General features: G+C 58.5%; 1 protein-coding gene across 3 annotated transcripts in view; it reads right to left on the bottom strand.

Annotated features, from left to right (window-relative positions):
* Nucleotides 1–1,759: 1,759 nt before the first annotated feature.
* Nucleotides 1,760–12,822, bottom strand: part of BOK (BCL2 family apoptosis regulator BOK) — an 11,938-nt gene continuing 875 nt past the window's right edge. The window contains exons 2-5 of one of the 3 annotated variants that reach the window (XM_019627891.1): nt 12,490–12,741; nt 9,756–9,884; nt 4,855–5,018; nt 1,760–3,781 (exon numbers count right to left, since the gene is read on the bottom strand). In XM_019627891.1, the coding sequence (XP_019483436.1) occupies nt 3,656–3,781; nt 4,855–5,018; nt 9,756–9,884; nt 12,490–12,712 (642 nt within the window). In that variant the 5' untranslated portion in view covers nt 12,713–12,741 and the 3' untranslated portion in view covers nt 1,760–3,655. Of the gene's footprint in view, nt 3,782–3,808; nt 4,220–4,854; nt 5,019–9,755; nt 9,885–12,489; nt 12,742–12,822 lie in introns of those variants that run through there. The other 2 variants (XM_019627901.1, XM_019627911.1) reach the window with 2 other exon arrangements.

Here is a 12,822-nt window from a genome sequence, read left to right as displayed (position 1 = left end):
CATTAGACGGCCGCTCACGGTAGCTATGGCAGCTCCACTGCAGCCCACGCCGTCGCCGGTGACTCATGGTTCCCAGCTCCAGGTTGAGCTGTTGTTCACCATCTTAGCTGTAGAGGGCAGCCTCACTGGCCCTCATGTGGGATCCGAACCGGGGCCCTGCTGCTCAGAGCTCGTGCTCCCAAGCCAAATCTTAATCAACGAGCTACTCAGCCGGCCCTGATGAGCTCTTCTGAATTAGAAATATTAATCCTAATATTCCTAATTTACTTACAATTCTTAAGATAAAATGCACTGTTATGACATAAAGTCAATCCTTTTAACCATTTTAAAGTGTACAGTTCAGTGTCATGTAGTGTATGCACACTTGTCAACCATTACCTGTCTACTTCCAAAACACTTGTCACCCAAAAAGGAAATCCCGTCCTCACCATTAGTCACTCATTCCCGACCCCCAGCTGACACACTGTTTTCTGTCTCATATTATAAATATTTTTGATAACGTTAAATGTTACCTTTTTTTCCAGTATGTATTGGATTGTCGGAAAAGTCATGACGTATTTTGTCTATGTTTTTCAAAGGTCATTTATTTATATAAAAAACAAAGATCAATCAATGATATATTGCCCGTTTTGTTCGATAACCTTTTGCCATCTTTCAGTGAGCTTCATAATTCCTCGTTCATAGAAGAACCTGTCTTTATTGGCGAAAAAACTTAACAAGGTGCTTATTTACAGCCTCATCTGAATTGAACGTTATACCATGCAAGGAGTTTTGAAGAGAGCAAAACAAGTGGAAGTCTGACGGCGCCAGGTCAGGCGAGTATGGTGGGTGTGGCAACACATCCCATCCAAGCTCCAGCAATTTTTGACGGGTGATCAAACTTGTGTGTGGTCTCACGTTGTCGCGATGGAACACAACTTTGCAATTAACAAGCTCTGGGTGTTTCTGGATGATGGATTCGTTCAAACTGTCCAATTGTCAACAGTACACATTCGAACTGATTGTTTGGTTCCTTGGTAGGAGTTTGACAAACATGACACCTTTAAGATCCCACCACACTGAGAGCATAACCTTCCTCTGATGAATGTCTGCTTTCAAAGTCATTTGAGGCGAATCATCACACCGGGACCAAGACCGTTTGCAATCACATTGTTGTAAACATTCCACTTCTCATCACCAGTTATCAGTCGCTTCAAAAAAAGATCGTTTTCCTCACGTTTAATGAGCATATTGCAGATGTTTATATGCGCCGTCAAATGAACTTCTTTGAGTTCATGCGGAACCCAAATATTGAGCTTGCTTACATATCCCAACTTCTTCAGGTGGTCGTGAATGCTTGAATGATGGATGTTCAATGCTTCTGCAATCTCTCATGTCATGTAACGTGGGTTTGACTCGATCAGTGCCTTTCTTTTGTTGTCATCAACCTCAGTGGGCCTCCCTGACCGAGGAGGATAGTTGAGATAAAAATCACCAGCATGGAATTTTGTGAACCATTGTTGGCACTGACGTTCTTATAGAGCATTGTCATTTTAAACTTTATGCAACTTTTCACAAGCTTGACGCGCGTTCTTCCCTTTATGGAAGTAAAGCAGTAAAATATGACAAAAATGCACAGTTTGGTCTTCCATCTTCAACTTGTTGTAAAAGCTCCAAAACTCAACCAAATCACTCAATTTTTTTTTTACAATGAAGCTAGAACTGTCAGCTGTCAAATGACATAGCAATAACTTAGATGCGAATGACTCTAGTACTTCCAAAAATGAACTAGTGCCATCTGTTGCAAAAATGCGTCATGACTTTTTCGACAACCCAATATTTTGTCTTTTATTGGTCCTGGATTTTAAATCGTATTTAGGTTTTGCCCACTCCTCAGTTCCAAAGAAAGTCACTCATTTTTTCTAGGACTTGTTTCATTTTTCATACTTCGCAGCTTGACCCATCTGGTTTTGTCTGGGGTGTAGTGGGACGCACAGGTGCCCTTCACTGTTTCCCAAGCGGCTCACCAGTGTCTGCATTTGGCCTGGTGCCTCGCAGAGATGGCTCATCTGATGGCCAACTCTCACCTCATTTCTCTTCTAAGGGTTTTCCTGGCTGTTTTTGCTTGTTTGTTTCTCTCATATGAACTTCGTATTTATGATTAGCTTGTTTAGATCCAGGAGGGAAAAAACCATTCTGGTATTTTCATACGGATCACATTAAATTGATAAATTCACTTATGGAGAACTCTTCTGTCGAGCTTTCCTCCCCGAAGCATGGTATTTCTATCCGTCTACGTCCACTTGGGTGTCTTTAAGGTACATTAGTTTTCCTCACACAGGGCCTCACATTTCATGTTTGGTTTATGCTGAGAATTTTATCCCTTTGTTGCTATGGAAGTGGGGCACGTCTTCATTGTTTATCTTCTGACTGAATGTTCACAAAGACTACTGATCTCTTTAAACCCCACTGCTTTTCTGAGCGCTGTCGGTGTCTAACGTTACTTTTTATGCTGGAAATAACACCAGAGCATTTGATCCAAGAGGCGAATGAGGAAGCGGGGCAGGCGCAGTGGCGTTGGGCGGGGTCCATCTAACAGCTGTGCCTCCCTTCTCTCCCCTGCCACACTTGCTGCGGTGAGCGCTCTGGGGAGGGCATGAGGGGAGCAATACCGGCCAGGCCGGGGCGGGCGATGGGGGTGCTGAGGACAACCGCACCGTCAGGACTCCGGCTTGGTCCGGAGGCGGCACAAAGGCAGGGCTGGATGACCTTCGCGGTCGGTCGTCTGGCTCAACCTGCCTCACACAGAGAGGGAAACTGAGGCCACGTCGTAGCCCTCCGGCACCGTGTGCCTGGGGCCCAAGAATGTCTTGGCGGTGGACAGCCAGGAGCCGGGCTCTGGACTGAGGGGCAGCCTTCAGTAAGCCACTGGGGCTGTATCGGCCAGGCAAAGGGCTGGGGGCCGTGGGCAGCGAGCTGCTGACCCTGCCGTTGGCTCACGTGTGTGCATGTGTGTGATAGTGTCACGTGCTCTTGGCCCGCGGGAGCACAAGGCAGTGCAATGAGGGGAGACGTTAGGGTAACTCTGGGCTTCACGTTTTCTCACACTGGAGTCACGTGCCTCCTGTCCGGTCCCTGGGCATAAGGAGCACTGGTGGGGTCGCCCACCACTGCCATGACACTAAGAATGTAGCACACACTCCGTCCTCAGTCAGACGTGCCAGCCTGAAGCCCCACATTCCTGGTTCCTGCCACACAAGGACACAGCCACACGGGAGACCCTCCCCTTGCAGAAGCGGAGTAAACAACAGCATGTGAGCCTTATGTTTGTGGGCTCAGCAAGACCCTGTGTTCCTCCAGCCGTGGCCAGGTCCGAGTCACTTTTAGGCTGCATGTCCTGACATGGTCACCCTTCATGGATGAGTCCCTGGTGTCGAGTGAGAGCTTGGTGTTCCCAGCTCCCTCCCTAGGGCCTGGGAGGTGACCCTGACTTTCTGGCTCCAGGAGAAGGGGAGCGACGGGGAAGAGCCACAGGTCGACACCAAAGGCCAGCCCCAGCGCTCCATGTTCAGAGGGCCTGGGTCTTCAGAGGAGAGGCTGGGTGGGAGGACAGCAAGGCCTTCGGCCGAGGGCCTCGTGGGTCCAGGCTGGGGCTGCGGCCTCTGCCCAAGCCAGCTCATCGCTCCGGCAACAGCACGAAGAAGGCAGCCTTCAGGAAGCGGCCGAAGCTGCAGAGCACGGCCACGAGCCAATGGGCGCGGAAGCCGGGGTCGGTACTGACCACGCACTTGAGGACGTCGGTCTGGGAGAGAAGAGGGGACAGTTAGCGGAGCTGCGGGAGCACCAGGCTGCTAGCTCCTTGCACCCGCTTGAGGACTCACATGCGGCCATTAAGTGAAGGTCTGTGGTCTGGTCCAGACGGAAGGCTCCAGCATGGGACCAGACCCAACTGTGAGCATGCAGACGGTGAGAAGGGGGGGAGGGCTTAAGGCGGGACAGCAGGCGGCTGGCCAGGCCAGCAGCTGGGACACTGCCAAGCAGGAGAGAAGCCTGCGTGCCCCCACGCCAGGATGCCACCAGCTCCCAGCTGGGCTCCCTGCCCCTTGTCCCTTGCCCACAGGGGTTATAAGCACCCTGCAGTCCTTCTGCGGGGGGCCTTGGAGCCTGGGTACCAGGAACAGGGACAAGAACCAAGCTTTCCAGGAGCCCAGTGAATGGCCACTCCTCATTTCCATTCCTGCTGAGAAGTGAAATCCTGTCCTACAGCCTGACCGTTGGCCATGGTGTCAGTCAGTGTCCTGGCCACCCAGTGCCCAGCCCCAGCTGGGCTCCATGGAGAGGGACAGGGAGGAGACAGAGGCCCCAGGGCCTCAGTGTTGGGGGATGCCCACAGCCATGGAGTCACCTGGAAGCAATACCTCCCCGCCCAGTGCCACCTTCACGTGGGACCGCAGTCCAGTCGGTCACCTGACCTCAGCCCTCGGCTCCAAGCTCAGCAGGGGCTGAGCGCCGCCAGCCCGGCCCCACATACTCCTGCCCACCACCCATTCTTCAGAGGGAGCACAGCTCTCCACGGGGGTGCTGGGGCTTTTCCGCTCAGGGATCTGAATTCTGGCGTCCCAGGCCCAGGGGCCAACATCCACAGGCCACCTTCTGCCATGCGGGGCCCCGGGGCAGCAGGGTTTTCCGCTGGAGTTGGGAGAGGGGACAGCGCCGGAGCTGGGCAGCAGGGGGTTCCGGCCCAGCAGCCCTGCCTGGCCTTCTCCTCTCAGTGTGCTCGCTGTCCCCTCCTCCCACCTCTAGCACCCCCCTACCGGCACTGGGGGTTCATGCATGCTCCATTCCCAGCACCCCTGTACCCCGAGACCCACTCACCCATCCACCACGCCTCCGCAGCCAGGTCACCAGGGTCTTGCGCACAAACTCCCCGAGGCAGTCGACGAGCGCGTGGACCATGGCAGGCTGGGCCTGGCGCACACAGTCCACGGCCAGCCCTGCGGCCACCAGGTACAGGGACACCACCTTGCCCCACGTGATGCCTACAGGGAGAGAGGCGGACTGGTCAGCAGGCTGCCAAAACCCCACTCAAGTCCAGCCCGTGGGGACACGTCCCCTGCCATTCTGCTGATGACCGGGGTCAAAAGTCGGGGGGCTAGCCCCTACCCGCAGGTCCCCCTGCACAGGATGTGCAGCAATTGTCTGCTACAGGATAGCAAGGCCGTTCGCTGAGGAGGAAACTGAGGGGGTGGAGTACTAACGGACCCAGCTGGACACAATGGTCAGTGAGCAGCCCTGAGGAGCACCTGCCCAGCTGGTCTGTGCCCCTGAACAGCCTGTGGGCAGCAGGACATTCTCCACAGAGATGCCAAGACCCTCGGAGGAGGACCTTTCCGACTGCTAAGCTGCTCAAAGGCAGAGCTGAGAAGGAGCCCACCTGGGAAGGTGCCTGCGTGCTAACAGCATGAGCTTCCTTAATGTGTCAAAAGCTTTCATAATCAATGAGAAACATGAGGTCTCTCAAAAAAAAAAAAAACGTGACCACAGGAAACGAACAGCTGATTCACAAAAGAAAAAATACAAGTAACATGTCAGAGGTGAAAAACGCTTACCCTCAGCAATAACCAGAGGGTAGGTGACAATGAGATGCTCACTGTAACCTGAGATGAAAGACATAAATGCAACTCGACGATGCAGGTAACTAACTGCAGGGCCCTCAGCTGTATCTGTAAAAAGACCTTGCGGGAAGTGGCTGGGCCACCGTCACAGCAGCACAGCCGTCCCTTGTGAAACAAGCCAGCTCAAATTAATGCCTGTTCAGGAATGTTCACAGCAGCCCTGTGAAATTTCTACCTTCTACCCAGAAGGTAGAAATGAGAAAACAGCCATTGCCTGTGAGTGGAAGCAAACTAGTCCATCCACACAGTGGGGTGCTACTTGGCCATAAGGAGCAATGCACTGACACGCCACAGCACAGATGAACCTTGACAACGGTACGTTCAGCAAAAGGCAACAGACACGAAGGCCACACATGTATGAGCCCACTAATGTGAAGTGTCCTGAACAGGCAGATCCATGGAGACAGAAGCACGGCAAGACTGGGGCACAGGGTGGGAGTGGCAGCTTCCTGGGCCCCTGGGCACAGGTGTTCTGGGGTGCCGACAGATGTAGGGTGGGGTCACACATCGTGAATGCACTGAACAAACGCCCCTGAACTGTACTTTCAAATGGTGAATTGTATGTGAATTTCACCTCAATAAATTTAAAACCCCATGAATCAGTCCACGTCACTCCCCTTAAGCCCCCTTGTCACTGCCACTTCCCATGTCCTTCCGAATAAATCCAACGCTGAAATCCCACTGAGCTGGCCCGGCCCCTCAGGCCCCACTTGCCGCTGTCCACAGCGTTCACCCATCCCCAGGGCTCCGATCAAGGTGCCCCCTCCAAGTGCCACCCAGGCCATCAGAGCATCAGATCCTGGTGACAGTGCCCGCACGCCATGCTCCCCGTTTACCAGCTGCCCACGGGGTGCAGGGCTCCGTCCTGCTCACCGCTGTGCCCTTGGCGTCCCCCAAGCCCACACCCAGCAGGTGCTCGGCACCACCAGAGGGCAGGTGAAAGGTTAACATGGGAGGGTGGGTACCTGGAGCCTGCCGTGGGATCTGAGGAAATGACACAGGTTCTGTGGTGCCCCCTGCAGAGGGGACGGTGAGCTGGGAGAGAAGCGGGGGAGCCTGGGGGGGCGGACCTCCAGTGTCCTGTGTTCCTTGAGCTCTTCTGTGTTGTGTTTTTTATGGACATATTATCTCATTACCATTAATTCATCCTTTCAAAGTGTGATATTCAGTGTTTTTAGTGTGTTCTCAAGGCTGTGCACCCAGCACCGCTGTCAAGTTCCAGAACTTTCTCATTATCCCTTAAGGAAGCCGGCACCCATGAGCAGTTCCATCACCCAGACCCTGTACTTCCTGTCTCGGGACATGCGAGCCCCGGACGTTACAGAGGATGGAATTGCGGTCGGTCTAGTGCGTGTCCGCCTCCTTTCACTCACCATGTTTTTGAAGCTCATCCATGCTGTAGTGTCCTTTTCATGGTGGAGTAATACTCCACGTGCGGAAGGCTCCCCCTCTGCTCACCCTCCCCTTGGGATGGACACTGGCCACTGGAGCTCGGCTGCTCTGGAGCTCCGTGTGCACGTCTCTCTGGGAGCTGGCAGGCTGTGGCCCACACTCCGTTCCCACCAGCAGCTTATGGGGCTTCCAAATGCAGGTCATCCCAACAGGTGCTGCCGCCCGGGGCTGTGCCGGGCTTTGTGGCATCCCGTGGTGGTTTTGGCTGACAACCGCTGGTCTTTTAAGGGCTTATGCGCCATTCGCACATCTTCCCTGGAAAGATGCCCGTTCAGATCCTTTGCTCGTTTTTAAACTGGGTTGTCGTTCTAGTGTTATTTCTAAGAGTTTTTATCTTTTATGTGCTCTGACCTTTCTGTGGTAAGATATTTTGCTCTTGTAATAAGGGAGGAGAAAGTAAAAACTCTTGTCAACATTTCATGGGGGGAGAAAATTAGTTTTTCCACTGAAGCGAGTGAACTAAAAAGCCCAAAGTGCAAGGACAGCAGCTGCCTCTGCCTTCAAGGGGGCTTGGCCACCAGGGAGCCCTGCCCTGCAGTCCCCGAGCTGCCCACAGCCTGGCCAGAGCTAGAGAAGGTGAGGCCTGGTGGGGCCTGCACCCCACAAGGGTCTGTGGGGGGCAGAGGAGGAAAGTCCAGCCTGAGGGTCAGCGAGAGCAAGGTCCGGCCTCATGGGAGGGGCCGAGGGCAGAGAAGGACAAGGGCAGCGAGCACCTGATAGCTGGGACTCGCCCTGCCCTGTGTCCAAAGAGTCTGAGGACCCTGAGGGCTGGGATGGACCGGTGACAAGGAGCCCGCAGGCGGCAAGCAGGAGGGAACCTCCCAGGCCTGTCCCTGCACTGGACAAGGCTGGGCAGGCCAGGGTGGGTTGCTGTTCCAGCCTGTCCTCTGACCCCTGCACACACATCCATCACTACCAGGGGTCAGAGCAGCTTCTCAGCGATGAACCTTCCTTTTAAGCCTGCCCTGGGCTCATAAACCAGCCGCCCGACAGCCTGGAGACAGACATAGGCGGCCCCCCACGCGCTGTTGTCAGGTCCAGGCTGTGGGAGCCCAGGACAAGCTGAGGGCAGTCGTCAGCCCATGACACCCTCGCGCCGCCTCCTTCACTGGCCCACCTGCTGCCCCCTCCACAAGGTGCCTGCCCAGGTCACCTGGGACGGCTGCCCACCAGTCGCAACCCCCAGCCCGCCAGAAGCCAGGTCAGCAGTGAGAAGACTACGGAGGAGCCTGCCCTCATCCGCCCCTCAGGCACTGCTCTGCCCAGGGAGATCAGCACTGACCTGGTGGTGGCCCTGGAGAAGGCTGGATTCCCCACCAGCCCGTGTCCCACCAGCCCGTGTTCCTGCCACACGGCCCACAGCTGAGGGAGGCCCACCAAGTCAGGCCCTGCTCTGTCCCCGGGACCTGGCCAGCCCAACAGGAGCTGGAAGAGCCTCCTTGGGAGAGGACACAGGAGGTCAACACCAGACACCCCAGAGGGGTGGGGCCCGCCTCTGATGGGTATGGGGGCCCCTCCACTCAGCAGGGTGGGAGGAGGTCCCCCCACAGGACCTGAGCTGCATTTTCTGGTGGTGGGGACAGTGGCTGTGCCCTGAAGCCCTGCTCTGCTGCTTTCCCAACCATCCTACAGAAGACGGAACAGGACACAGAGGGGGCCCCTCCTCCCGCAGCCGGAAGGTCTTCCAGATCGCCCCAGGGGGAAGGTGGCCACACTTGGATGCCAGAGGGCTGTTTACACTCCCCACTCCAGGTGGGGCACTGTGGCTCTGGGGCCCCAAGGGACCCCGCCATGAGGATGGCAGTTCCTAGCCAGAGTGCCACCCAGAGGGAGACATCTGTGGGTGGGCTGATGGGGGGCGTGCTACACTGGGCTGGGCTTTGGTCATTTGGATGGTGGCACCCGGCCCCTGCTCTGCACCAGGACACAGGGATGAGGCAGACTCGCGGAGCGGCACCAGGACAGGACACAGAGTCTCAGGCAGGGAGAGGACGTCTGTGGACAGCAGAGCCCAGCAGGGTCCCAGGAGGGGACACAGGGACGGGGGTTTTGGGGGATGAGTCCTGTCGCCTCCGTGAGCCTGGAGAGGGGCGCACAGACAGGACGCAGTGGGGCTGGATCTCGGCGAGGGCCTGGAGAGGAGGCAGCGGGAGACATCTGCTCCCGGGACACAGATGGGGCACCACAGGTGAGACAGGTGTCGCTATTCTCCAAAGACATGCCAGCAAGGCACTCCGCCCAGGACTCCACCCTTACGCATCCTTCCCTGAGACTCATCTTTGACCAACAGACTCGGGCAATGGCACTGACTTCTGAGGCTGTCATAAGAGCCTGGCAGCGCCCACCTGGGCTGCTTAGGGCGCTCCCCCTTGGGAGCCGGTGCCATGCTGTGAGAAGCCCAAGCCCCACGGGCCATCACTCCAGCCAACAGCCTGCGCCAACTGGCAGCCCGAGATGTGCAGCCCAGCCAGGACTTCCCATGACTGCAGCCCCAGCGAGTGCCGCACCAGAACCACGTGAGGTCCCATGCCAGTTGCCTGGCAGGCCCACTGTCCTCAAAACCAAGCGAGGCACCACAGCCCCGGCCCCAGTGCAGACCCTGGGCAACACTGCCACTATGGGCCTCCTGGGGCTCACGCGCGTGCCCACCTGCGGAGAAGATCTGGGCCGCCACGGCCAGCAGGGCGTCGGTCACCACGGTCTCAGAATGCACGGAGATGTTCAGCTGGCGTGCCACGTTGCGGTACACACTGGGCCTAATCAGCTCCAACTCGTCCCCTGCACAGACACACAGGCAGGTCAGAGGTGGTCCCACCTGCCCGACCCCGACCCACTGTCACATGGGCCTGGGACCAGCCCACTCCTCGGCCCCATAGCCACAGCTGGCTTGGGGACCCCTTCCCACGCTGACCTGGCCTGTACTGGACCCCCACCGGACCCTCCCCTCCATGGTCCCTGGGGACAGGGAGCTCAGACAGGTGCAGTGTTCCCCGCCCCCAGACCTGACTCTGTGGCCCACCCCTTCTGCCGAGTCAGCCCCCCTCCCCCAACCCCTGCCAGGCCCAAGCCTGCTGGGCCGGTGGGGCGGGGATCCCGGGGAGGAGCACGGGCCGTGCCTGATGGGTGACTCACGGCCCACAGTGAGCTGCCCGGGCGGCAGGCGGACCGGGCAGGCAGCCAGAACTCAACATGGGCAGGGACCGCACTGGGGACCCAAAAAGGTGGGCAGCCCTGGCAACTGCCTCAGAGGGCGTCCTCCCTCAGGCACGGCGCCGCTTGGTGGACCAAGAAGCTGAGCCACTGTCAGGAGTCCCCGGCGTGTGTCCTATGCCAAGTGGGTGTCGATGGGATGGCCACACTTAAGGAGACGCCCTCTCAGCACCCCTGGCAGTGAAGCACTGGGAATCCCACAGCCCTCGGACTGGGTGTCCCCAGCCCAGCCACTTCTCCAGCCAAAGCAAACAGGGAAATGCTGACTGGACAGGCCTAGCCGATAAGGGCGCCCGCGTCATCCCTGAGGCCAGCTGCACTCCGTCTAATTAATTAGGATCTGGAACCAGAGCAGAGCCGAGGCCAGCCTGGCGGGGCAACGGGGGGAGGTGGCATGGAAATTCCCAGGGCAGCCTGGCCGTTCCCACACAGACCTTAGGGGCTGCTGGGGACTGGCCCGGAGAGACTGACCACGGGGACGCGACCTGGCTTCTTCCTGTTTGCCTCTGCCCCATGAGCTGGGCGTCTGCTGAGGGGGGCTGGGGTGTGCTGGGGGCAGGGAGGCAGCGCCAGGCTGAGGGGCTCAGCTGAGCGGCTCTAAGGGCGGATGCCGCGAACGAGAACACTCCCTCTGGGGCCCCCTTAGCCATCTGGCAGGGGCTGTGCCCCAGGGACTGGACATCTCTGGGCTCAACACTGGGGATGGGCCTTGAAGGCCCGGCCTCTGAAAGGCCAGTGCTGGGCACTTGGCTTGCCCCTGCCACCCAAGCCCAGGGCATCAGGACCTGAGGGTGGAACGTGGGACTGAAGGGACAGAGGCTGCCTGATCAGAGCAGCAGAGCCCAAAGCAGGGCTTTGAGGGCAAGCTTAAACAATAGCCACATCAGGCCCAGGACAGAGGCGGCCTCAAGCCCTGCTCACAGAGAAGATGGGGGCCTGGGGAACGACAGGGCCGCAGAGTAGGCCAAGTCAGAGGCAGGACTTCCTCCTGGCCTCTCAAGGAGTCTGGGGGGCTCTCGAGAGGCCAAGGAATATCTCCTCCAGAGTCCTCTAAAAGATACTCCCCAGTGTCGTCCCCACAGCCCAGCTGGAAGAAACAGCGGTGGGCAGCGGACCTCACGGGAGTCCACGCTCTGGACCCCTGACCATCTCCCAACCTCACTTGCTCCCACACCTGGAAACCTCTCCCCTCCCCTGAGGCCCAGGTGGGAAAGCACCCCTCTTGCAGCCCTCTGCACTGGTCCCCATGGAATCTGTGTCACGCGCACACACACACTCTGCGGGGGGCCAGGTACACACACAGCCCTGCTCCGGGGGCCTCACAAAACAGGGACAAGCAGACATCTGTGTCAGCCGGAGAAGAGACAGGCTGCCCCCCCAACCTCAGATCTGGCCCCAGCCTCTCCCCACACTCTGCCTGGAGAGGACTGGTCAGGACTCCCTGTCTTTGCGACCACCCGCTCTCCATGTGCCCACTCCTGGGACTGATCATGGTTGGGGTGTCAGGACCTTGGTCCTTGTGATGAGGGGGACTGACTGTGGTGAGGGGTCCAGGCCTTGGAGAAGGTGGACAGTTACTTGGCTGTGTGTGACCCCAGAAACAAGTACCTCCAGGGGTCTACACATGACCATCCAGACAGGTGGGACTTTGGCTCTCCAGGCCACGGTGGTTTCAGCTGTCGTGGGCACCCGATTCTGCGGGGGCTCCTAGGGGGTCTCCAAACCAAATGGAAAGGGCAGCGGAGGGCAGGATTTCAGCCAGTAACTGAAAGGAACTATTTTCCAAAACAAACATCTAGACACGTGGTCCGATCAAGGATTTTTGTGCCCAGTTGAGTACAAGGGTCACTCTGGAAGTTTAGCCACCAAACATTCTCCTTCCGGAGCTTTCTATCTTTTTATGGCCAAAATGTCTGAAATCTGGGCTGAGCCGGCCAGCCCGGGGGAGGTCCGTGGGCGGTCCGCGCGGAGCCGCGGGGATCCCGGGGGCATGGGGGGGCGTCCGCCTGGGTGGGCCTGCCTGGAGTCCCCGGCGGTTCCCGGCTCCCCCGCCGGCCGCCTCTGCCCCCGGGGAGACTGAGGCCCGGCCGCGGGCGGGCAGCGCGCAGACGCCCGCACCCCCGCTCGGAGGGGCGGCCCGGCGACCTCGCCCGCCCGCGGGGCCCGCACTCACCCAGGCGCAGCAGCACGGCGCACACCTCGGCCAGGCGGCCGCCCGGGGCCGGCGCGGCGCGCTCGGGCGCGTTCCAGGCGAGGCCGGCGCGCAGCAGCCGCGCGTGCACGAACTCCCGGCCGAGCGCCTTGGCCTGAGCCACGAGCTCCTTCTCGGTGGGCGAGCGGTCAAAGGCGTCCATGATCTCGGCGGCGAAGCCCGAGGAGCGCCGCAGCACCTCCATGGCGGGGACGCGGGCGGGGGGCGCCGCACCTGCGGGCAGACAGCGCTCAGCCGGGCCTGGCCGGCCGGGGGGCAGCGGTCCCGCGAGCGGGGCGGGCAGCGGGGCCGGGA

This window comes from Hipposideros armiger, unplaced genomic scaffold (genome assembly GCF_001890085.2).
Source record: "Hipposideros armiger isolate ML-2016 unplaced genomic scaffold, ASM189008v1 scaffold_17, whole genome shotgun sequence".
Classification (NCBI taxonomy): domain Eukaryota; kingdom Metazoa; phylum Chordata; class Mammalia; order Chiroptera; family Hipposideridae; genus Hipposideros; species Hipposideros armiger.
The sequence above is the reverse complement of the archived record's forward strand: the minus strand, read 5'-3'. Positions and strand labels throughout refer to the sequence as shown.